Genomic DNA, 25,806 nt, shown 5'->3' with positions numbered 1-25,806 from the left:
ATTCTTTAACTTAGATTTTTGGTTGAAATGGAGACTTGAATCCAACATATCAATTATTCATTTGTAAACAAACTGGAAATAAAGCCACACTAAGTGGCACATATGGAGCTATCCAAGCAGAAAATACATCTCTTTCAAAAGCGTATATTTTATTGCGTTGACAACAAACACAATTCAACGTCACTTTTGCAATATGGTAAACAGCCTATTAACTTGTCAACAAGTTAACAAATGATACGATGGTTTCACATCTCCATCTCAACCAAAAATAAAAGTAAAAAATAGGATTAAGCCAGTGGCTCAGATGTAACCATTCAAGCAGTAGATACATCTCCTTTAAATGTTGTTATTTAGTTGCATTGTCATCCAAACACAATTCAATTTTACTTTTGAAAGGATTTTGGCAATGAGGCCCTTTATCTACTTTCCCAGAGTCAGATGAACTTGTGGATACCATTTTTATGTCTCTGTGTCCAATGCTAACTAGGGTTAGCGCAATGACTGGAAGTCTAACATTAGCAATTGCACTAGCGCTAGTTAGCAACTTCCTTCAAACTGCACGCAGAGACATAGACTGTATCTCATAGTTCATCTTACTCTGGGGAAGTAGATAAAGGGCCTCATTGCCAAAATCCCGAAGTATACCTTTAAGGCTGTCTTAGAAACTAATGTAACAGTATTTATTTAACCTTAAAATGAGTAGCACATCATTGGCCACATTTTGAGGATACTGGAAAAATAAATGACTTCTTATGTAATCATAGATAGTGTGCATGTTCAGGGTTGCAGGGGTGTGAACATCTTCACAATTGCTATAATAATCTGCACAGAATCTCAAATGGCATTGAGAACTTGCACCGTGTACTTTAATAATCTCATTTGCAATCCAGGCCATTTGGTTGAGCTATAATTTGAAGCACAGTGACAACACATTAAATTGTTGTATAAATTAACAAAATATCTGACATTATACTCCCATTTGAACTTTGGTGTGCTTTTAAATGGTTGAAAGCACAGTGTTAACACATTTAGCTGACAACTAAACCAAAAATCCGACAGATTTTCCATTCCAATTTGTGTGTGCTGTTCGATGGTTCAAAGCATAGCGATAACACATTGGGAATTCAACAAACTTTAGGCAGTTTTTTTAAGTGGGTAAAAATAAGTTGAAATCTCATTAATCAACCTATCTACCAAATATTACCCAATTCTCCACATTGAAATTACGTGGTGTGCCCATTGGGTTGTTAGTGATGGACATCGGTTATTTAAAATCCCCTTTTCCCAGAAAACAACTCTCAGTCCATTCTATTTGTGCATCCTCCGTGGAGTTCTCTTTATTCTAATTCAAAATGTTCTCTATTGAAATGAATTACATTATCATTTCTAGTGCTCTGTGGCTGTGTAGCGGAGGCTAAATGCAGGTAATGGAGGCCTTCAAGCGATTAATGGATTCATGTCCTTGGAGATCCACAATAATTCCAGCTCCTCACTTTGCTATGGAGGGAGAAAAACATATACGTGAAATAGATACTACACATATTCTAACAATCAAACAGTCTCAGCACAATCCTCTCATTCATCACGTGACAATCTCTTCAAAGGTCAAGGATATTTGTCAACAAAAGCTATAACTAAAGACAGTATCAGAATACCCCCCTCCAAGCTGTATTGTCATCAGTATAAAATTAAGGCATTCATTGTAGGCACAGTCCATGTCCCTCACCTTCAAATACTGACAGGGAAAAGCTATACTGTTGATGTAGCCTAAAACCTGATTTTTCTGTTTCAAATTCTTTGCATTTAACATCAGATAGTTGTTTGGAAATTCTGTTACTGGCGAGGAGGGTATTACTCTGCACTATTTTTCAAACAGTAGAACCAATTTATACCTGACTGTCTTCTGTGCAATTAAGCTTAATATTTTGTGCCTGGGGATACAGTGTCAGCACCCCAAGCCCTCCTCAGTGGAAGATAAAATAATTACAAATGCATAGCCTTCTATAGACACTCATGTAACTAACTACATGCTGGCAGGACGCGCATATTTCCCAATAGAAAGTTACATTGTGGTCATTTCGAACACAAATTCGGGCAACTTGCATCCACACTGAGGGCCTCTTTTTGTTTTCTTAGCAGTGCATTCTCAACCTATCTTTGAAAGGGGGGAGGGTAAATGGGTTGAACCACTGGGTTTGATGAGCAACTTAAACATCCAACCAAAAAGTAAATTATCATTCAAACTGCCCAATGGAAGCTTTGGAGTGTTGATGCTCTCCTCTCAGCGGCGACGATGGGCGGTCTTTTATGCCAAGGGCCACTAGTTAGGTTGCGCATAGGCTGCAGTTTCAGTTTGTTTTATTCACCATTTTGAGTAGCTGAAGGTAAAAAAATAAACTAAAATCGCGTTTGGAAGACAAATCGTTGCCTTAGATTTAGTTTTACGCTGTAGCCGGGGCGTTGGAGTTGGAAGGTCTCGTTGCGCCCTTTGGAGTTGCAGAGCGGGACGATTTTGTTTTTATTTTTCTAGATTTCCTTTCCCCTTTCTTACATTCTTAACCTCTACAGTATTTCTGCAAAATGTCAAGACCAGTGAGGTAGGTTTTTCCTAATATGTCCTCCGCTGAGGCTGCACGGTGTGCACGTTGCCTTTCGCAGGCAACACGCACGTCGCTACCATGTTGTGCATTTTAGTCACCGTTGCGTTTATTTGATTAAACATTTATGTAAATGTATTTTTTTCTTGTCGTGCACGCACTTGATAGCATGATTCCTTACTATGTGGAATGTTCGCCATGGTTAGGTTGAAATGTCTGTATTGCGCGTACCTTGGCGTGTGTGCGTGCATCTGGTGCAAATCATGCCTAAAAAACAATCCAACACGAACACCATTTGGTGCACTAACCATATGTTTTGTCTGATTTACCATTGTTTTATATGTCCCTGGACTGTGGCATGGCCTGGTATTTTGCGTGAAATGGGAAGGAGACAGACTGGGGAATATGGCTACCCATTCATCCACGGGAGACTCTGAAAAGCTAATAAAAACCAGGGCTAGAGGTAGACATCAGCTCATGGGATGTGCTATTGTTAGCGCGCAGCCTTGCGACGTCTGCACTAACTCCATTTAAAATGCAATTGTCGTATATTTTGATAAGTCTTTATTACTAGGGAACAATTACATTTAAAAAGGCCGAAGACAGCCCTGTTGGTTTTCAGTGAAAACGCGGTAGGAGAAGGGGAGAGCGGAGGAACTACATTTTCACTGATGGCAGTAAATGAACACTGGAAGTGTGTCAGAGGGGGCGGAGTGGCTTTAGAAGTCACCACACCCCCCCCCCCATGCCTAGCTCTTCACTGCCTGAAAAGACCGAAAGGGTCGCATTTGAGCGAAGAAAAAAATCGTCTTTGTATCTCAAGATAACCACCAACAAATGGACGATACTTGTTGATACAATGTAGCATGCTATCGGAAACGAAGCACGCGCCAGCCGAATGTTGCAACACTAACCGCAAAGAGCCGATTTAACTCAACGGTTTATGATGATTTGTGCGGCGATTAGTGTGGACGGCAGAGGTCACATAAAATTACGTTTTAATATTTATAAAATACATATTTCAGGGCCCAATTACACTGAACAATGTCGTGTGTAACTGCGGGCTATTTTGGGTGCTGAAATCAGTCGTTTGTACATTTTTGACACCGGTCTAGTCTGCCCACTGAATTCCGTCGTAAATCGTGGAGTTTATTTGGCTTCCACAAACGATGAAACCGATATTGGGCCCACTGATATGCAAAAAAAAAAGTTGTAATGTGGCGTCGCAGGTAACCCAGGCTCTATTCCTTCCAGGTAATTCGCGGGTCCCAGTCCCTCGATATTTTGTCTCATTACGGTCACTGTTCTAGTGGTGGACAGCTTTCGGTCTGTCTGTTTGGTGGCGACAGGGCCTGGCCTTGCAATCTAACCGCTTGTAAAATTACTTATTGCCCTGAGTACTCTTCCTCGCTCCCGTTAGCTAATTTAACCATGTGTGGGACTGTTAGCCTATACTACTACAATAAGGGTGCTTCCAGTCACTATTGTGTGTTGGGAGGTCAGGGTGGCGGCAAAATATTGAGCATGGCCTGTGGTCAGCAGTGTGTCACCTGAAGTGCAGATGCAAGACTTTGGTTTTAGAAGTGGGGGGCATAACCTGACAGGGGTCCTCCCTCAGAATGTTCTTGGGCATCTAATATGACCATTTTGCGGTCACTTTAATTGTAATTAGGCGTATAATATGTTTCTGAACACTTCAACATGAATGTGGATTCTACCATGATTACAGATAATCCTGAATGAATCATGAATAATGATGAGTGAGAAAGTTATAGATGTGGGCTCCTGAGTGGTGCAGCTGTCTAAGGCACTGCATCTCAGTGCAAGAGGTGTCACTACAGTCCCTGGTTCGAATCCAGGCTGTCACATCTGGCCATGATTGGGATTCCCATAGGGTGGTGCACAATTGGCCCAGCGCTGTCTGGGTTTGGCCGGGGTAGGCCGTTATTGTAAATAAGAATTTGTTTTTTAACTGACTTGCCTAGTTAAATAAAGGTTAAATGTATTTATTTTTAATAGCCCCTTTAGAGCTGTTTTTCTCACCATCGCAATAACAGGGGAGGTTTGTGCATCTAACTTTATCACTAATTATCATTCACGATTCATTCAGGATTATCGGGTAATCATGGTAGCATCCACATTCATGTGTGTTCATAAGTGTTTAGGAACATTCTATTCTTATTTACAATAAACATGACTCCAAAATGACAATACATTATTTACCATTCATTTCAATTGGGCACAAAATCTGAAACAACCAAAAACAAACAGCAAATGCATCCAACAAATGTGTGGAGTCACAAGCTTGATGTGGTCATTGTGTGCTATGAATGTGGGACCAAATACTTTTTACTCCTTTTAATACACATACTAGTGGATTTGGCCGAATACTTCTGGTCCCTTAAAATGGGCGGGGACTATGTACAACAAGTACTCTAATTTCTAAAGGGTCTCCCGATACAGATGAAAATACCCCCTCAAATTAAAGCTAACAGTCTGCACTTAAATGTCATTGTTTGATTTCAAATCCAGGCTTGGGAGTATAGAGCCAAAAGAAGAAAAAATTATTAGCTGTCCCAATAATTGAGGGTACTGTAATTCATTATAGGCCTAATAGTACTGTAGAGCTGTTTTTACTTCTGCACACTATATAGCTGGATTGCCCTGTCCTGTCCCTAGGGATCCACCACCCTGCAGCGCCCCAACTCAGCACACCCCACTCAGCTTTAGGATCTTAGTGAAACATTCATTAACCAACAGTACGGCAAAACCCCCAGGGCCATGACTGGGCAGCCCAGCAGTTAGGGATTGCCTGAATAGGTATCTCCACATAAGTGGGCATGTTTTCTAAATGGACTCCTTTTGTTGTACAGTATTTCATATTAGGCACCCAGACCTTATGAATGTTGCACAGTATACCTTTAATCTTGTAATGAATCAAATCTAGTGATACATTACATTTCTGCCATCCATTGTGGGAGGATAACCAACCTTCCAATTAATGGTAATGCATTTCTGAGCCACTAAATGCTAGATTACACTTCTGATAAGTCTCCAGTATCAACATTTCCAAGCAAACAAAAATGGCGGGAAGGGAGAATCTGTAAACATGCTGAATTCAGTCAGCCTTCACAAGAGCATAACATGTGCAGATATGTCCCCTTTTTGTGTTTTACACCTCCCGCAGAGGAATTACATTTGAGTCCATGATATTCAGTTTCATTGGCATATATGAATCAAGTCCAATTTTATTTGTCACATGCGCTGAATTCAACAGGTAGAGCTGTTGGCCAGTAGACCTTACAGTGAAATGTTTACTTACAAGCCCTTAACCAACGATGCAGTTTTAAGAAAAATACAAACAACAAAAAACAAATACATGTAAAACAAATATTAAAGAGCAGCAGTAAAATACCAATGCCCAGGCTTTATACAGGGGGTACCGGTTAGTCGAGGTAATGGATGGTCTTATAAGCTCAGAAATAAATGACTGCAGTTTATGAACATAACTGGGCATTCCAACATATCTGTATCCATTCATTATCATTAATAGTGTCTTTCTCACATTTTTGTTTTGTGTCATTGGAAAAAGCCTATCACCCATTGATACTTTTGTCAGACTGCCTGAAACTATTTTAAATATTTAAATCTTCTGGCTTGTCCAGTGTTAGACGCAAAGAGAGACTAAAGTGGCGAGGTGGTCTAAGGAACTGCATCTCAGTGCTAGAGGCGTCACTACAGACACCCTGGTTCGAATCCAGGCTGTATCACAACTGGCCATGATTGGGAGTCCCATAGGGTGGCGCACAATTTGCCCAGCGTTGTCAGGGTTTAGCCGGGGTAGGCCGTCCTTGTAAATAAGAATTTGTTCTTAACTGACTTGCCTAGTTAAATGGAAATGTAACCTGCAAAAGTTTGCCTCGGCGCAGTTTGACTGGTTGCCTGACCCTGCTTTTTCTAATAAAAACTCACACTGCTCTGTCAAATGTCAGAATGTCGGTCTTCAATCATTTGGCTGCAGGTTTCATCGTTTGATTCAGGTCTAGTGTGATTGAGGCAAAAATAATAGCTGAAGTTAGTGAGCTAGCTACTTAACATTAGCCAACTTTTGGCTAGCTCTAATGGTACACCGGCTAGTTTTCACCAGCTAAGTTAATTTACTTCTGTTGAAACAGGACAAAACAAAGGCTACAAAACATTTCCATGCACACAACAGCTGTTAGCTGCTAGCTATCTGTCAGGTAGCAGTATCTAAAGCTGAACTGGCTGTGGTAGCTACTAGCTAGCAAACTAGTTAATTCACTTCAGACAGAACTTCAGTCGAGAGGGATTGAAACATGTAACGCATTAGCTAATGTTACATGTCAGTTACACTACTAACTCAGCACCGGAAATAAATATTTTTTTCCTGTTATATCAAACAGCAGTTACCTTGCCAGCTACATCAGTCAAATAAAAGTAGCCAGTTTTTGTTCTGCTTGCTTTTACAAGTCAGAGAAAACACACACAGACAACAACTGCCATTCGCACATTCTGTGGTGTACATCTTAAATCCAGGCAGCTCATACTGCCAAACAGCCTATCTGACCACTCTTAAGGCACAGATGCCACTTTTTGTATCACAGTGCAATGATAAAACTGGGGGGGGGGACATTTAATTTCAGTGTGTATGCGTTCAACCATTCCACTCATCCACATTCCCAAACGAGCCCTTGAAACTGGAGAAGTGGGACACCAGTTTACTAAAACTCCCTGTCTGTGGACATTTAATTTCAGTGTGTATGCGTTCAACCATTCCACTCATCCACATTCCCAAACGAGCCCTTGAAACTGGAGAAGTGGGACACCAGTTTACTAAAACTCCCTGTCTGTGTGAGGGAGCTTGATTATTAAAACGCGTGCAACACATGCTGCTGATACATGGTTGACCGCTGAGTGTGGTAGAATAGAGGGAGCTGAGATTTGATAACCCCGTTGCTCCTGAAATCTTTGGCTGCATTCTGACACATATTATCCTCTTACTAGAGATAAGAACCATATAGAGTTGGGCATTTTATATGAACCGGATGGGGTTCATAGTGTTATGTTTGTCTAATCTCTAATCTGAAGACTTCTGTTCGTTTCTAGGGCCAATGTTGATCACACAATCAGTGGGCTAGCATGGTCTTGAGTCACCACCACAAGATATTATCAGGCCAATATTCCAGCTAGCACTGTATTGTTCAGAGCAGCATGATTTTGTGAAAAGCGTATTTGTGAATTAGTAGAACTAGGTAGGCCTACATATCTAACATTATATAATTTGTCCCATCTGGACTCACATAAAGCATTGGACATTCAAAAGACATTTATCTTTATAATCTACCCTGTGTGTTGAGATTGGTGCAGATGAATAGCCACATTAGACTATTAATTTGTACCCTTTAGCCTTATTGTGTCCTCTGTGAGGAGAGGGCTGAGTAAGATGACTGGGTCACTCTGACAGCATGTAACCTGTACGGTAGTGAACGGCTGTGATGATTATTATTTCTGCATGTTTTGTCCTACAACGACAGTCTTCCTAACTGACTAGAAACAGGAAAGGGAATTTCTGATTGGCTGTTTGTTTACTTCACAGGAACAAGAAGGTGGTGAATTACTCCCAATTCCAAGAGTCTGATGATGCAGGTGGGAGGGCAAGAGTGTGTGTGTGTGTGTGTGTGTAACTGCAACCCCTCTCCCCTGTAGCTAAACTGTGTGTGTAACCCCCTTTCCCTTCCCTTGTAGATGAGGAGTATGGGAGGAACTCAGACAAGCCTAAGAAGCCTCGTGCGGCTCCTCGTGAGGTGAAGCGCAAGCGGTCAAAGAACTCTCAGGAGGACAGGTGAGCCCAGAGAACAGCAGCACAAGGCTGAATCCTAACTCGCACTTCAGTGAACATCTCACGTTGTCGTCAAGCATTATTTCGAAATACGAGTTGAGGGCTCAACTCCAGATTAAGCGGTTCTATAATATCCGGCCTTGATGTGTAGAGGAACTGTATCTGCCTCCTTTGGTGCTTGTTGCTCAGTTGTTGTTTTTGGTTTCAGTGAGGATTCTGATGAAAAACTCTCAAAATCCAAAAATGATTCAGCAGGTAAGCCATTCTGGTTGATTAACAATATTATGTTTGTTAAATCTTAATTTCTGATAAATGTATGATGCTAAGGTTATAGGGGTTTGGGCTATTGGAAGGGGACTAGGGATAGGAGATGTTTTGGGACCGTGCTAGTGGTGAATGTTTCTGTTTGGGTGCAGATGACTTTGGTAGTGATGAAGGCAACGACTTTGGAGAGGAGGATGACGAGGATGGAGGGAGTGACTTTGAAGCTAAACGAGGGAAAAAGGGAAAAACAGCCAAGGTGGCAAAGCCCACTAAGAGGACACCCAAGAGAAAACGACCTGCAGGTAAAACTCATGCACTGAGGTGTGTGTGTGTACCAGTTATAATGACTGTGTTATAACCTGACCACGTCTTTCTGTGTGTAGATGACAGTGATGAGGAGGTGAGTCGTAAGGTGCGTACGGTGCGCCAGGCTGCCACCAAGGCCGTGTCCAAACAGAGAGAGATCCTGCTGGGAGACGGGGGCAGCGAGGACGAGGAACGTGAAGACAAAGAGGAGGCCTTCCCAGACCGTAAGTCAACCACTCTACACTATAGTCCCACTGACACAACCACAAAATGGAAAACTGAAACTTTCAGTTATCCACACAGCACTGAGCAGGCCTACATGGATCGTAAGTCAACCACTCAGTATTATATTGAGCGTATATCAACCACAGTGCTTTACAAACTATAAATAAACCACATGAATGGCTTTCATGGACCGTAATTTAAACCAATATGGAAAGTGACATTTGTCAGGTGAAATGACCAATAATCACTAGCTCGTCCCCCTCTCCTCTCTAGCTGATGAGTCGGGCAGTGATGAAGACTTCATGGTTGAGGATGATGATGATAGTGACTACGGCCGCTCCAAGAGCAAGAGGAGCAGCAAGAAGGTGATCAGACGGAGCAGGCCGGAGAGGAAGGAGAAGAAATCCCCCAAACCAAGACTAAAGGCCACCGGTAGGACTGCTCACTATGAATCAATCACCCATATCCTTCAGAACTAAAAGCATAGGTTGTTGTACAGGCTGTTTTTCGATAAAGTTTTTGTATCCTCCCAGCCTCAAAACATAATGGAATGAATGTGTATCCCTAACTGTGTGTGCGCGCCTCTCCTCTCCCAGTGACCCCCAGCCCAATGAAAGGAAAGGGTAAAGGTCGCTCAAGCGCCGCCAAGGCCCCAGAGAAGAGCTCGCCCAAAGAGGAGGAAGAGGAGGAGCCAGAGAGCCCTCTGGAAGAGGAGGAAGAAGAAGAGGAGGAGGAGGAGGAGGTGGTGAAGAAAGACTCCTCCCCCGCTCCCAAGAAAACTAAGGAGGTACCTGGGAAGGAGAAGAAGGAAAAGGAAGATGCAGAGGAGGAGGAGGAGGAAGAAGAAGAGGACGGTTCGGAAGAGGACGCGCCCTCTGGGGAAGACTAGCCCCACAGAAGTTCCACCTCTCTCCCCTTCCACATATTTCTCTCTTAACCTTACGTTTTTTGTTTTGTTTCTCTTGGTTTAGAAGGTTTTATTTCGGTTTCCGTGGTGGCCTGGCTCAATGGTTTGAACCTCGTGGTGTTGTTGTTTAGTGTTAGTTTTTATCTTCCCTGAATGAATGACTGACTGACTGAGGACAATGTCTGTGCATGAGAACATGTATACCACCATATGGCTGTGAGGGATGGAAGGAAAGAACATGTGAGATTTGACTCTGTCCCATCCACCCCATCACTGTCCACTCTGCTCAGCTACACCTCCACTGGCTCACCTTTCCTTGCATTTCTCATCTCCTTCTCTGCAGTGACTGCATTAGTCTTTCCTACAAAAGTCTGTGTGAATATCAGAAAACAGTTTATTTCGGCTTTGTTAGTTTGCCTTTCTGAGAGCTCAGTGCTAGTATGGATCCGTCCTCGACAGTCGCTTGGTGTGTAGAGTCATTAGTTTTCTCTCTGCAGGTGTGTGTGTGTGTGTGTGTGCAGGTGGGCCTTCTATAAAAAATACACTTTCTACAGCCATTTTCTTTCTACTCCTGTCTCCGTCCCCTCTCCTCCTCAAGTCATCTCTGGTCTGACATGACTGGATAGGTGCAAGAAATGTAGTGTAACCCTTGCTTTTGCCTATCCAGTAGTGTTAGATCAGGGATTACTAACTGAGCCCTGGGTTTGTTCAGCCAGTCTGGGTTAGGGTCTCCCTCTCCATCCTGGTTTGTCAGTGGACTGCTGGTGTTCAATCAAAGCACTTTATTCACTGTGCAACACTACCCATTGGTTCAGTCGGAACCCACCGCTGACGAATCAGAGAGGGCCACACTGGAGACTCTTGAGAGAGGATATGATGTCTGTTTCCTGTCTATTTCCCTGTATCTAGATTGCCCTCACTGAGGTACTAGGCCAACTAACCCCATAGCACTGTGCAGACAGACACTGTGCTTTTGAAACTCTCTCAAACACAACACGTTTTAGCAGGAAGGTTTTATGGTTGATATTTTAATGTTAATTTAGTTGAATTAATGCTCTGTTATATTTCCCCCTACTCTGAGGTTATGCCCTGGTCCTGTGTCAAGGACTGTCAGTTTAACACATACACAAAGCTTGTTTTGTTATTGAATATTTAACGGTTCAGTAATGTGCTAGAAGGAACAGAGTTGAAGATCACTGCTTTGCAGTAGCAGTGTGTTATTGTGCTTTAGACGGAGTGCTCTGAGCTTCTGCTATGAGCTGTAAACGGTTAATGATGTGGTGATTGAGGGGGTCATGGAAGCAGGTCCTGGATCAGCCCTCCGAGAACCTCTTCTTCATGTGTCTTTACCGTGTGCTGGTATTACTACAGTGCAAGGGTGTGATGGAGCACACGCTCAAGGGGTTTGGTGTTTCCTCACCCTATGCCCTCTACCTTTGGTTTGTGGTTCAGAGATGTTAGATGCTTTGAATGCCTCTGCTGGGCATGATACATACACACAGAGCATCCTCTCTTGTTCAACCCTTTGTGCCAGGCATCCCCAAGCTTTTTTAAATTGAATTGAGAGTGGGGGGGTTTTTTGAGTCCCCAAATAGATTTTTTTTTTTTGTTGGTTTGCTTTACTTCTCTATTCAGATTTTTTTGTAATGTTTGTTTTTTAAGAAAAGAAATAAAATGTATCTTGATTTTAAAGAAAAGTTGACCCTATCCATCTGTTTTTCTGCTGTGTTATAACTGTCTGGGAGAGCAGACCCAGCAATCCCTCCTTTCTGTTCCACTCACTTCCTTTCTCATTCTATTCTCATCTGCTCCTTCACTCAGTTCATACTCGCTCCCTCTTTCACAGAAGCTTGATGCCAGCTAATGTTTTGCTCCACACCTCTGCTCTCCTCCACAACCAAGAAACACTAGCTGTATTTCCCCTACTCTGCCCTGCAGAGATCTGATATGACTGGATAGGTGACAACAATATGAAGGAATATAGGTCAAACCACTGCTTATGCCTTCCTGGTTGTTTCTGATCTGCAAATGGTGCAGAGGTGAGAGACGGCATGAAATGAGTGCTGTTTTTCAACTCCTCACTGGGTTGAAAAACTTTTGAGCCAAACCTGTGGTATCAAAAAGTGTTCTTAGTCTATATGGATTCATTATTGTTTTAGCTGAGAATGAACTCTACCAGTTATTAAAACGAGTTTGGATGCTTAAAGATTGAATCTGTTTCTTCTTGCCTTATTTTCCCTTGGTCCTGCTGAACTAGAGGAGGCACTGTATGGTGTGATACATGTGGATTGGAGGGGATTTTATTGTGTTTCGGGTGAATACTAAACCAATCCCTAGCCCCCTAATCCTCAGACAATCCTGTAGATCTGAAATGATTCCACCCAGGCTGCAGTACTGCCTAGGGCATTAGGGGTCACTTTGAACTTCAGCAAATGACTGCTCTGCCTCTTTGGTGATGACCAACCGAAGCCATAGATCTGACATAGAAAAAAGATGATGATGATGATTTGGGGGGGGGGGGGGGGGGGTCTGACATGTAATCAAATAAAACACCTAGCTGACCAAGATCGAGGCTTTCATACCAGGGGAGGACTGTATGTATATATTTTGTTAGCCTGTCCTTCAGGCCCAATGATGTGTTCTGACCAATACCAAATCACTCAAGACCCCAAGACTGCAAGCACATGCCCTAGAAGCTGTTTGAGCAGACCCAAACGGACCCTGGTTCTGGTGCACTTTCACTGTTACCCTCCTGACTGCAGTGGATACGTTTATTTGCCTAATTCCAAACTGACCCCTAGCCCTTTGACCATATTGAGTATACTTATTCAATCCTTTTCTACACAAAGGCCTTGGGGTTAGGAGTTCATTTAGATTGGTCATCTTAGTATAGGGCTTCTATCATATTCCTGAATGTCACTGAATGCTTGTACTGTATGGGGTTTCTGTGTTCAGGCAGCAGGGGCTCCAACACAGGAATATGAGATCCATACTGCTGGGCTTTTTTATGCTCGATAACCGAATGACTGTCACTGGTGTCCCAGGTCTGAATCAGGCCCTTAGTAGAGGGGAAGAATGAAAACAAGCAGTGCTCTGGACCTCCAGGCACAGATTTGAATCCCCCTGTTTAACATGAAGACATAACCATGATAAATCATGGATTTGCTCTTACTTTCCTATGCTTTCTTCAGTATCCCTGCATTTCTATTGCTTTTCATGAATATTTTCTATGTAGCTTACATTTACATTGCTAGTACAATTTAAGCAAAATTGTGATTCTTACAGGTGATAGCGCCGAGAAGCTTTTGTCAGTGGTGTGGAAAGGGAACGTTGAACTGTTGAATCTTTTGCATGTTGTGGAAAAGTGAGCAGTGATGATGATGAAGAAAACAATATTGTGGTCTTACAAAATATTAACGACAACAATGATGTTGACGATGTTTTGGTTTCCCGGCTTCTAATAAAGGCAACCTACTTTTTATATGGATTTAACTAGTTGTTTTCTGATGTCGACCTTTTATGTGAGTGATGTGGGGCTCATAGAGTCATAATACCCACAAAACCTAGCGGTCAAACAAGGAAATGGTTCCAGTCATTTTTCCACCATTCATTTTTTCCATAGGGGATTTTAGAAATACTTACAATAAGACCTGTGTTTTGTGTAGGCTTATCCTGGTGTGACATTTTGATAACCATGTAAATGTCTCACGGACAAGGTGATTTTAGTAATATATTTGCCTGTATTTACCCGACACAAATGAAATCTTAATTAGCTGCTAATGTGGCTATCATAAAGAACTACAAATGTCATGATGATCTGGACGCGACTGCCAAATCGAGCCAACGGTAAGATTCTCTGGATTAACTATTTTATTTTAGCTAAATTTAGTAATGAATACATTTTGCTACATTTCTTTAAATGGACAATTCTGTGAAATGCCTTATGCAAGTTTTAAATTGAAACAACACCTCTTAGCAAAGGTGTCAGCTAGAGATGCTGTGCAGGAGGGAGCTTGCAGGGATTTGTAGTCTTGCATGCCTACTTTTATGCCAATTAGAATGTTTGAATCTGAGAGTAAATAGTGCCGAATATTTTTATAAAAGTCACCTTGTCTGAGAGAGATTTACACGGTTATCAAAACATCACACCATGGTAAGCCTACAGGAAACACTGCCCTTATTTAAATGTTTTCTAAATTCCCTATAGGATAAATGAATGGTGGAAAAACGATTGGAACCATTTCCCTGTTTGACCGCTAGGTTTTATGGGTATTATGAACCTTCACTGCGGGGCTCTATTCCAGGGGACTTTTCCTCCAAGGGCCCAACCTCGGCACTACACACTGTTAGCCACAAAGTGGCACTGTTTCCATACAGTCTATGGGTGCATCACAGTAATCTAGTCTAGTGGCCTCATCCCCTTCTTTAACACTCATTTGTAGTCACAGAATAGGTGAAAACAATATGGTAGATTCCCACTGGAAATATCACCTGTCTAGTCATCAGTACAGATGAAGGGAAGGAGAGGAGACAAGAAGAGCAAACCACTGTTGAGTAGACTATTGAGATGCACCCTATCAATAGACTAGAATCCTCTATGCCCTGAATCATTCAACTTGATTGAACAATAATGAAACACAAACATCTGATTGGCAGCTGCAAATTCGTTGGTGGACATTTCACATCAATAGGACTGGACATAAAGAGGGCATTCCACTATACAGAAGCTCTGCTTTTGCAGACAATGTACCGGTATGTCAATCATTCTGTTATCATGGCCTATCAATATCAAATGTTTTGTGCATGTTTATATGGAAAGTATTTTGTTATCTAACTTACTTTTTTCTCCCAATGCAATTGCAGTAGACAGTCAGGCAGACTGTTACATATTAATTTTACTCAGCTACAAAACTTGGAAGCATCTCCAAGTACGCACACTGTCTCCACGACCTCTGCAGAATGAAGCTGCAAGTTCAACCACTGGAGTTTAAAAGGTACAGTAACCTTAAACGCATCTCTAATGTTGTAGAGTTTGATGCGGTGTGGATATACTGCACTTCAGTCAGTCAGTTAACCTAGAGCTCAAACAGTCTTATCATTTTACTGGCAGCGATTTTGTTCTTCATTAGTTTTGATGTATTGTTTGCGATCTTGGTTTATTAGGCACGGTTTTATAATGCTTTAGCCTATACACTTTTGAAAACATTAAGAACATCCCACTTTTGTAGGCCCGTGGATCTTATTTTTTTAGGGGAGGGGGACTCAGTTGTGTTCTCAACTTACTGTTGAGAGTTAGAATAATAGAATAATAGAATATACAAGGTGGTTGTGCATCAGCAGTCACTCAATTAGTCCATGTCAGCAGAACATTTTTAGATTGGTAAAAAAAAAATTACTGGATGTGGGTACGCAGACTCACGAGCCACTGTGGCCCCTCAGGATGAGTTGTGTTTTTTTGTTGCACCCACCCCCATCAAAGTTGCCCTCCCCTTCATCTACACTGATTGAAGTGGATTTAACAAATTACATCAATAAGGGATCATAGCTTTTACCTGGATTCACATGGTCAGTCTGTCACGCGAAGAGCAGTACACTCAATGTCTGCTGTCCGGACCTCTGGCAGTCTCTATGGGGGTGCCACAGGGTTCAATTCTTGGACCGACTCTCTTCTCTGTATACATCAATGAGGTCGCTCTTGCTGCTGGTGAGTCCCTGATCCACCTCTACGCAGACGACACCATTCTGTATACTTCCGGCCCTTCTTTGGACACTGTGTTAACAACCCTCCAGGCAAGCTTCAATGCCATACAACTCTCCTTCCGTGGCCTCCAATTGCTCTTAAATACAAGTAAAACTAAATGCATGCTCTTCAACCGATCGCTACCTGCACCTACCCGCCTGTCCAACATCACTACTCTGGACGGCTCTGACTTAGAATACGTGGACAACTACAAATACTTAGGTGTCTGGTTAGACTGTAAACTCTCCTTCCAGACCCATATCAAACATCTCCAATCCAAAGTTAAATCTAGAATTGGCTTCCTATTTCGCAACAAAGCATCCTTCACTCATGCTGCCAAACATACCCTTGTAAAACTGACCATCCTACCAATCCTCGACTTTGGCGATGTCATTTACAAAATAGCCTCCAATACCCTACTCAACAAATTGGATGCAGTCTATCACAGTGCAATCCGTTTTATCACCAAAGCCCCATATACTACCCACCATTGCGACCTGTACGCTCTCGTTGGCTGGCCCTCGCTTCATACTCGTCGCCAAACCCACTGGCTCCATGTCATCTACAAGACCCTGCTAGGTAAAGTCCCCCCTTATCTCAGCTCGCTGGTCACCATAGCATCTCCCACCTGTAGCACACGCTCCAGCAGGTATATCTCTCTAGTCACCCCCAAAACCAATTCTTTCTTTGGCCGCCTCTCCTTCCAGTTCTCTGCTGCCAATGACTGGAACGAACTACAAAAATCTCTGAAACTGGAAACACTTATCTCCCTCACTAGCTTTAAGCACCAACTGTCAGAGCAGCTCACAGATTACTGCACCTGTACATAGCCCACCTATAATTTAGCCCAAACAACTACCTCTTTCCCAACTTTATTTAATTTTAATTTATTTATTTATTTTGCTCCTTTGCACCCCATTATTTTTTATTTCTACTTTGCACATTCTTCCATTGCAAAACTACCATTCCAGTATTTTACTTGCTATATTGTATTTACTTTGCCATCATGGCCTTTTTTGCCTTTACCTCCCTTCTCACCTCATTTGCTCACATTGTATATAGACTTGTTTATACTGCATTATTGACTGTATGTTTGTTTTTACTCCATGTGTAACTCTGTGTCGTTTTATCTGTCGAACTGCTTTGCTTTATCTTGGCCAGGTCGCAATTGTAAATGAGAACTTGTTCTCAACTTGCCTACCTGGTTAAATAAAGGTAAAATAAATAAATAAATCAAATGTATAATGTCTTGACATTACGATTTCCAGAATGAGCTCTTGTCTGTGAATGAGGAACTAAAAACAGGTGTTTTATAACAACTTTGTGAGCAGACAAGGTGGGCTAGTATTCAAAATTAATGTGAGTTGTGCTCATTTCACACGTAGGCTACAGAAAGTAGGCTATAACTAGTCATGTGGACTATTATAGGCTGTACAATCTTTCCATATGAATGTTGCCAAATATATTGAGATGAGTGAAATGTTTTGCTCAGACAGTGGCTCGGCCATCCATCATCTCTGCTTTTCCTAACTCTCAGATTTTTCAGTCTGTCTTGATTTAATGGCATTTGTAGCTAGTGTAACAGTATAGCTTCCGTCCCTCTCCTCGCCCCGAGCTGGGCTCGAACCAGGGACCCTCTGCACACATCAACAACTGACACCCACGAAGCACCGTTACCCATCACTCCACAAAAGCTGCTGCCCTTGCAGAGCAGGGGGAACCACTACTTCAAGGTCTCAGTGCAAGTGAAGTCACCGGTTGAAACGCTATTAGCGCTCACCACCGCTAACTAGCTAGCCATTTCACATCGGTTACACTAGAGAGTGCCAGACCTCTGTCCTTTCTCATATAGCCAGAATGTCACAACTCAGAAGATGCACTTTGGACTACAGTGGTGTATCTAAACACTTCACTGCACATTGGGGGCTGATATACTGGCCTACGTTCACACTGATGAAACCTCAGGGTGCTGTGAACAAGAGTTATCCCTCTTTCCTTTTTGTGTGGAGGGGGTAAACACACACACACAGACATGAAGAGGCCTGCGTTACTACACCCATGGTTCCAGTCAACTGACTTTGTTTGTTTGTGTGACTGACCTCGTGCTGAATCCCCTTCTCCTCTTTAACACTGTAAATGCCTAATTCAGCACTTTTAATTGCTGGCGCATGAACACTTTGATGTGTTTTTCTCCTTCAAAGTGCTTGTTTCAGCTTGAGCACTGTCATGATTTGCCCTACTACATGACTCATTTCTCTGCTCATGTTAAGCATTTCTTGATTATCCTGACATGAACATTATTCATGTCCATCTGGGATTTCTGTGCCAGTCAAAGGTAGTTGTGGCTCAGAGCTGTGTTTCTTTTGTAACATAACTATTAAATCCCTCTCATTTTGAATTTATTGAAGCAGTGACCTCCGACTGACTGTCCTAGTGGTTTAGGTTACTTACCTGTTGTCACTGATACGCTTCGCTGGCAGGTGTGGGACCGGGATGTGATTCTCAGCTTTATGGCTGCCTCAGTAAACAGTCACTCGGGCATGCTGTGTAGTGACTGACTGACAACTGCTTTACCTCTCTGCTGGGATATGATCAGGTCTTTAAACTGAGAGTCAGACACAAACAGTCTGTCTGTTTTTACAACAGTGGTCACCAACCCTGGTTCTGGAGAGCTACAGGGTGTGTAGGCCTTTGTTACAGCCTAGCACTAGTCAAACAATCATTATGACCTTGATTCTTTGAGTCAATTGTGTCGGGCTGGAACAGAAGTTGTGTTCGGCTGGAACAGACGTTGTGTTGGGCTGGAACAGAAGTTGTGTTGGGCTGGAACAGAAGTTGTGTTGGGCTGGAACAGACGTTGTGTTGGGCTGGAACAGATGTTGTGTTGGGCTGGAACAGACGTTGTGTTGGGCTGGAACAGACGTTGTGTTGGGCTGGAACAGACGTTGTGTTGGGCTGGAACAGACGTTGTGTTGGGCTGGAACAGACGTTGTGTTGGGCTGGAACAGACGTTGTGTTGGGCTGGAACAGACGTTGTGTTGGGCTGGAACAGACGTTGTGTTGGGCTGGAACAGACGTTGTGTTGGGCTGGAACAGACGTTGTGTTGGGCTGGAACAGACGTTGTGTTGGGCTGGAACAGAAGTTGTGTTGGGCTGGAACAGACGTTGTGTTGGGCTGGAACATAAGTCTGCACACCCTAAAGCTCTCCAGGACTAGGGTTGGAAACCATTGTCCTAAGCGATGTGTTCCTAGGAGTATGTGTCCTGAGAAGTGTGTTTTCTACTACTAGTGACAGCCGCTGTTCTGCTTTTGGCTGACACTGTCTTGTGGTGGTTAGCCCAGTCCCTACAAGTCAATTCTCCAGGACATGTAATGGGAATGCTGATATTCCAGTTCCCAGCCTGAGCCTGAGCCTGGCACTCCTGACAGCTCCCACGTCAGCTGAAGACAGGTGTGTTACCTCACCACAGGTGCGACACACATCACAACAGGTGTGTTACCTAGGTACATTTCTGATTACGCCTATAATTGCGTGGCTTATCGGAAACGACACGCACACACACACAGGACTTACTTCCTTCTGAGAGTTGACAGACATAGGCACATGAGGAGTGGACAGAAACAGCTCTACGAGTGACCCAGAGGAACGTTAGACTGTGAGTTTTGTAGTGATGGATTAGGCCATACTTAACAGAATTGAAGAAGTGTTAGCTATAAAATGTCTTTATTCATTTAATCATTTAAGTGTGGGAATTAGAAATGTCAAGATGTTTTTTAATAAATAATTGATTTACCTGTACAAAAATAATGAAATGACAGAGAGCTTACTGTGAAATCTTATTATATATACGCTACCGTTCAAAAGTTTGGGGTCACTTAGAAAACGTAGAAAATGTTTTTGAGAGAAAATCAAAACATTTTGTCCAATTAAATAGCATCAAATTGATCCAAAATACAGTGTAGACATTGTTCATGTTGTAAATGACTATTGTAGCTGGAAACGGCAGATTTTTTATGGAATATCTACATAGGCTTATACAGAGGGCCATTATCGGCAACCATCACTCCTGTGTTCCAACGGCACGTTGGACATGACAGGACTATGTATATTCCTCATTTAATTTGTCAAGTTGTCTCAATTGTGATGCCAAGTCTTTATAAGTCAGTTTCTTGTTCCTGATATAAGTCTGATAGCTTTATCTAGGCACAGTACACTAGGTATCCACGTATTGTGTCAGGGTTTGATTGCATTGTGTGTGAGGTGAGCTGGCAGCCAGGCTGAAAGAGGAGGACACACCTCAGTGTACACACTGTAGGATATCTCACACAAACAATCTTATCTCTGTGAAATGTCAACGGTGCATTGAGCATAACTGCAAGCTTTTTACTTTCAACGTCTTTTATATTTAACTCAGTTTGTGTCATGCTGATTTAGCTTTTTTGTGACCCTCAGAAACAACATTGCAGACGACCATGTAAAACCCTCAAATGTTACTTTGAAAAAGCAGCACCGCACTGTCAACAGGGCTCCCGAGGGCCCCCCGAGTGGCGGAGTGGTCTAAGACATTTTAGTGCAGTCCCTGGTTCGAACTCAGTGCTTATTATTGAAAAAGTCTAAATCTGACTTTTGGCATATAATGTTAATGATATGTTAGAGAAAGGCCATACTGAATGAATCAGAACATGAAGCATCCTATTTGTCTTGGTAAAATGCATTTTATAACATAAGGAAGTGAAATTTAATCTACTGATGAAATGACTGAGCTGATCCACAGAAGTATCACACACACACACATGTGACGCTCCCACATTGGATCAACTGTGAATCCTGTCCCTCAGTTCTTTAAAGCAGACATTTCTATCTGCACAATGTGTTGAATGTTAATGGTCGGATGACGGAAGGTACATAAAACTGGCAGGGTGTATGTACACAGTGAATTATTTGATTCCTTCCTGGAAAGGTACAGTATATTCCAGCGTATTCCAGCGTTTTCCATCCTGTTTTCCCTGCGAGTTACAGGATGAGGCAGATAGATAAATGGAACCCTGCTTTCCCCCCTCTTCTCTGTCATAAGTGTTGAGCTGTAGCTTAACTCGACACCTGTTTATAACCAGGTTATTCCAGTGGTTACTAAAGTTTCAGCATTTGTGACCCATCTAAAGCCCACCAATGAGTCCCAAGTCCAGGCCCACCAGTAGGGAAACACATGTAGAAATGATTGTAGAAATAATTTGGAAGCTTGTTGCGTCCAGTATGACTTATGATATTTTGTGACTATTGTTGTGACTATTCATGTTAGCCTGTTCTCCCTTACTTCTCTCAGGGACCATGTTTCCATGTGTGGATTTCTCTGTCGATTGGCAGAGTTGAGTTACCTACACCTACACTCACCAGGCATGACTGGAACCCTTTATCTTCACTGACCCTTCTCTACTACCTCCATAGGACAGAGAGAAATAGACGGATCTAGACATACAACTCTCCCACTATCTCTGTCTGCCAGAAGTGCAATGTGAGTACAGACAACACTATACATGGGGAAGCCATCCAGTCAGCTATCTTGCCTGTTATCCACTATCTTGAGGAAAGAGACATTGGGACCTCTGGACAGCAGCATGGGACACAAACACCAGCCTCCTTTCACTCTGCCCCACGTACACATTTACATACGCAGGTCACTCAAGGACTACCCCCTGTAAGCCTAGACCCTTAGATTACATGGATAGAGAAGAGCATTCTGTCCTGTCCACACAGTCACTATAAACTCCTGTATCACAGTTGTCTCAGAAACTGTGTGGGAGAGAGACAGAAAGTAGGGGATAGACCAGAGAGCGAGATAGATAGATATAGAGGTATAGACAGAGGAAGCATCTTTGAGTCATGCAGGGCCGTATGTGTCAGCTGTTGCTGGTGAATGCTTTGACCTGTGGTCTGGAGGTGTGTATGGCTGCAGGGACCTTCTACATCCCCCCTCTACTGCTGCAGGCCGGCATGGAGGAACGCTACATGACCATGGTGCTGGGTGAGGCAACACTCTATGACCATATTGTCATTCTTGAATGACTGTAGTGTGAACACTGTATGATGGTTTGAATAAATTATTTGTTCTTCAGCTCTGAAGTAGATCTCCATCTCTTCCTTCCTGTTCTCTCTCTCTCTCTCTCTCTCTCTCTCTCAGGAGTGGGTCCAGTTCTGGGTTTGATCTTCGTGCCCATGATCGGTTTGTATAGTGACTCGTGGCGTGGACGTTTCGGTCGGCGGCGGCCATTCATCTGGCTCCTTTGTGTGGGGATTCTGCTGGGCCTGCAGGTGATGCCCCAGGCCTCTCACCTAGCTGCCTTGCTCTACCCACAGCACCCCCGCTGGCTGGAGAGGGTCCTGCTGGCGGGGTCAGCCTGTCTGCTGGAGTTCTCTGGGCAGGTAGAGCAGAAAATATATTGTTAAATAGTTTAAATACACTAGTGCTGTATCTGGGTTAGGCCATTATTGTAAATACAAATTTGTTCTTAACGGACTTGCCTAGTTAAAAAAAGGTTAAATAAAAAAACTAATCTGATTGAGTTGGAGTGAAGTAGTTTATGGTCTTGTAATTGCTGTAGTTTACCTGAATCTTGCTTAGATAGCATTGTGATATAGATGTTTCTGATTATATTTGAATTCTTTATTTGAATTCAAACGGTCTTTTTTGCTCCTTACTGTGTGTGTGTGCGTACGTGCGTGCGGTGTTTATAGAAGCTAAATGACTGTTGTGATCCACAGGCCTGTTTCACTCCACTGGAAGCTCTGATCTCAGACCAGTTCCCAGGAGAGGAGGAGAGCAGAAGGGCCTTCTCTGTCTACTCACTGATGATCAGCCTGGGAGGATGCCTGGGGTAAGGGACCTCTCTGTCTCCATCTATTGCTCTCTCTCACTCGCTCTCTCTCTCTATTCCCTAAAGATCAGCCCCAGGTACTGCCTGGGGCAGGGTAACTCTCTCCATCTCTCTGAGATAGTGAATTGGACAGAGATCATATCATAAAAGAGACCAGAGTCCTCCTGTGATATCCCTCTCTGTCTCATCCTAGGTACCTGCTGCCAGCCCTGGACTGGAGCCATGCCCCGACAGCAGCCTACCTGGGCGGCCAGGAGGCCTTCATCTATGCCCTGCTCACCCTCATCTTCCTCACCTGCCTCCTCAGCACAGTCTTCATCTCAGAGGAAAGATACACCAGAGGGGGAGAGACAACTAGGAAGGATCTTAGTGTTAGCTCCGCCCTGAGCCGATACTGTGCACACTCCTTGCTGCCGCGGCCTCAGTGTGTGCGGCTGGCGGTGGGGCGGAGTGTGTCGCTGTGTGTGTCGGCGCTGCCACGCATGTACAGTGTGTGTATGCACGTGCCGGCAGTCATACGCAGGCTGTTTGTAGCCGAACTGTTCAGCTGGATGGCTCTGATGAGCTTCATGCTGTTCTACACAGACTTTATGGGAGTGGGGCTGTACCGGGGAGTACCCAACGCTACACCTGGAACACAGGAGAGACTACGATACGATGAAGGTAGGATGGACAGACTTTTACTTGATTATTATCTTTTCATTTACCGCAATGTTTGCAGCAAATTTGTCTTCTCCTTTTTTCCTTTTCACTCCTTATCTTAAACCCTTTTAACATTTTATATTAGATTGTCAATGCATCCATTTCAATACACTCATACACCTACTTTCCCCCGTCTCTCCCCAGGTGTGCGCATGGCGAGTGTGGGTCTATTCCTGCAGTGCCTGACCTCAGTGGTCTGCTCCATCCTGATGGAGCGTTGGATAGTGTTGCTAGGCACCCGGGCTGTGTATTTTAGCAGTGTGGTCCTGCTAGCGTTAGCTACAGCTGTGATGAGTTTCTCAAAGAGTGTAGTGATGATCACTGTCATGGCCGCAGCTACTGGATATACCTTCTGTGTGCTGCAGGTCCTGCCCTACACCCTGCTGTGTCTGTACCACTCTGACAGACAGGTGAGACAGATTACCACTACATGTTCTGACAGGGAAGTGATCACAGTAGATAAACCCAATCCCACCCTCTTCTCTCTATCGCTCTCTCTTCTCCATCTCTCTCTCTTTCTTTCAGGTCTTCTTCTCCAGTTCCAAATCCAGACCTTCTCACCCAGGAGATAGTGATGACCACATCCACTCCAAGCCCCTTGTTCCCCCTGACTCCGTCCACATCCATGGCAACAGGTATCCAGAGGGGGTCAATCTCCCCGGGGCTCCCCTTCTCCTGGAGAGAGAAGGAGAGCCCATACCCCTGCCCTCTCCCCTGGAGAGAGAAGGAGAGCCCATATCCCTGCCTCAGAGAGGGATGTGTCTAGACATGGCTATCCTAGACAGTGCCTACCTGCTTTCACAGGTAAACACTAAAGCTAGGTTCTACAGGTTAGACCAGTTGACCAGTGAACAGACGAGTGTGTTATTTGCCTCAACAATAATGGTTATTCTATTGTGTTCTGTTCTCTGGCCAGGTGCTGCCTGCTCTGTGTCTGGGCTCCATAGTGCAGCAGTCTCACAGTGTCAGTGCCTATATGGCCTCAGCCTGCTCCCTCAGCATCATGGCCATGCTCTGCTCCACCTGTGTCGTCTTCACACGCAGTGACCTCCACAAGCTCACAGGGTCAAAGGACAGCGCTCCAACACTGACGGGGCTAAAGAGTTAACCCATTGAGGATGTATCTGTGTTGTGGAATTGCAGATTTCTATTGGATTTTGTCTGTCCGTTATCATCGAATGGAATCCTGTAGAATCCGGTATGGAATCCTGTAGATTGCAAAATATGCCATCTAACTCCTCAAATGCATCAGGGGTTAAAGAACCAAGGGTGGATGATTGCAGTCCTGATATCAGCACCTCAGACTGCCTGAAAGGACAGGTACTTCTTGTTTAGTGTGCTGGCACAACCAAGAGAGTAGGTCAATCCTTGGAAACACTGTAATGGACAGTAAAATAGTTTTCCTTCCTAGATTGGTCACCATATATGCTGGTCACAGATGCTTCAAGATATCAGGGGGAATACTGAGACAGGCTACTGTTCCTCTGACACAATAAAGGAGGATAAAGTGATACTGCTTATTGCCATGTCTGAAATGTATTATGTTTGCTATTGGTTACTGCAATCTAACATGTTTCAAAGTACACTTTGTTCACTGCTATAACTAAAATGTTGCATGATTGCTATCTAAGGCCATGAAAGTATTCTGAAGTCTGTTGTGCATTTGTGTACAGTAAGTTTACTAGATGTATATATGGATGGATGTATGTATGAGGGAAAGTTGGGGTATGGCTCCGACTCTGCTATTTGCATTGGGGTTGAGGGGTAAGGAGGAGAGGTGATGTGTTTTTGTGTGTGTTTTCCCCCCCATGTTTCCATGGTAATGATAAATCCTGGTGTGTGTGTGTGTTTGGGGGGGGGGGGGGGGGGGGGTGTCAGGGGACTCCTCTGTGTGTCTGATCCAATGACGTATATAAATCCTCGACTGACGATGCTATGTATTGGCTATTGAGAGGCTTTGAAGCCAGTAGGCCATATTGGCATTCCCCAGTAGGAGCAGTCCTCCATAGAGATGAATGGAGTTCTACAGTATTTCAATTAAAATGTTTCAAGGACAAAATTACATTACATTTAAGTATTTTGTTGTCGTACTGGGGACAGTAATATTAGTACCAAAAAAAACTTTACGGTAAATGTTTTATATATTTTTTCATTTATCTTTGTTTAGCGCACATAATATATTTAAAAGTCTGCATTCAGGTGTCTGTAATAGAATAAACATGTCAATTGAGGAGTGCCATGATGGCTGGGTTTTTAAACATCATTGGTCTGATCCGATCCTGCTGTGCTCTGTTGCTAGGGAAGCTATCCACTCTCATAAGGAGTGCCATA

General features: G+C 43.4%; 2 protein-coding genes across 3 annotated transcripts; both read left to right on the top strand.

Annotated features, from left to right (window-relative positions):
* The first annotated feature begins 2,274 nt into the window (after positions 1-2,274).
* Positions 2,275-13,640, top strand: LOC109891087 (nuclear ubiquitous casein and cyclin-dependent kinase substrate 1-like). Its single transcript, XM_020483387.2, has 8 exons — positions 2,275-2,597; positions 8,215-8,264; positions 8,364-8,460; positions 8,666-8,712; positions 8,874-9,023; positions 9,105-9,251; positions 9,526-9,684; positions 9,849-13,640. The coding sequence occupies exons 1-8, from the start codon at positions 2,581-2,583 to the stop codon at positions 10,139-10,141; spliced, it is 960 nt and encodes a 319-aa protein (XP_020338976.1). The 5' UTR covers positions 2,275-2,580; the 3' UTR covers positions 10,142-13,640.
* Positions 13,641-19,462: 5,822 nt separating this feature from the next.
* On the top strand, positions 19,463-25,328 carry LOC109891549 (solute carrier family 45 member 3-like). 2 transcript variants are annotated; one of them, XM_031825152.1, is made up of 8 exons: positions 19,463-19,556; positions 21,225-21,923; positions 22,080-22,321; positions 22,661-22,773; positions 22,967-23,436; positions 23,620-23,885; positions 24,001-24,279; positions 24,392-25,328. In XM_031825152.1, exons 2-8 carry the CDS (start codon positions 21,782-21,784, stop codon positions 24,581-24,583), a joined length of 1,704 nt encoding a protein of 567 aa, XP_031681012.1. In that variant the 5' UTR covers positions 19,463-19,556; positions 21,225-21,781; the 3' UTR covers positions 24,584-25,328. The 2 variants fall into 2 exon arrangements, with proteins under 2 accessions (XP_031681012.1, XP_031681013.1); XM_031825153.1 differs by lacking the exon at positions 19,463-19,556 and having other exon boundaries at positions 19,661-21,923.
* Positions 25,329-25,806: the final 478 nt, after the last annotated feature.

The sequence above is a fragment of the Oncorhynchus kisutch genome, linkage group LG5, assembly GCF_002021735.2.
Source record: "Oncorhynchus kisutch isolate 150728-3 linkage group LG5, Okis_V2, whole genome shotgun sequence".
NCBI classification, from domain to species: domain Eukaryota; kingdom Metazoa; phylum Chordata; class Actinopteri; order Salmoniformes; family Salmonidae; genus Oncorhynchus; species Oncorhynchus kisutch.
Note: the sequence above shows the minus strand (reverse complement) of the source record. Positions and strands in the feature narration are given on the sequence as shown.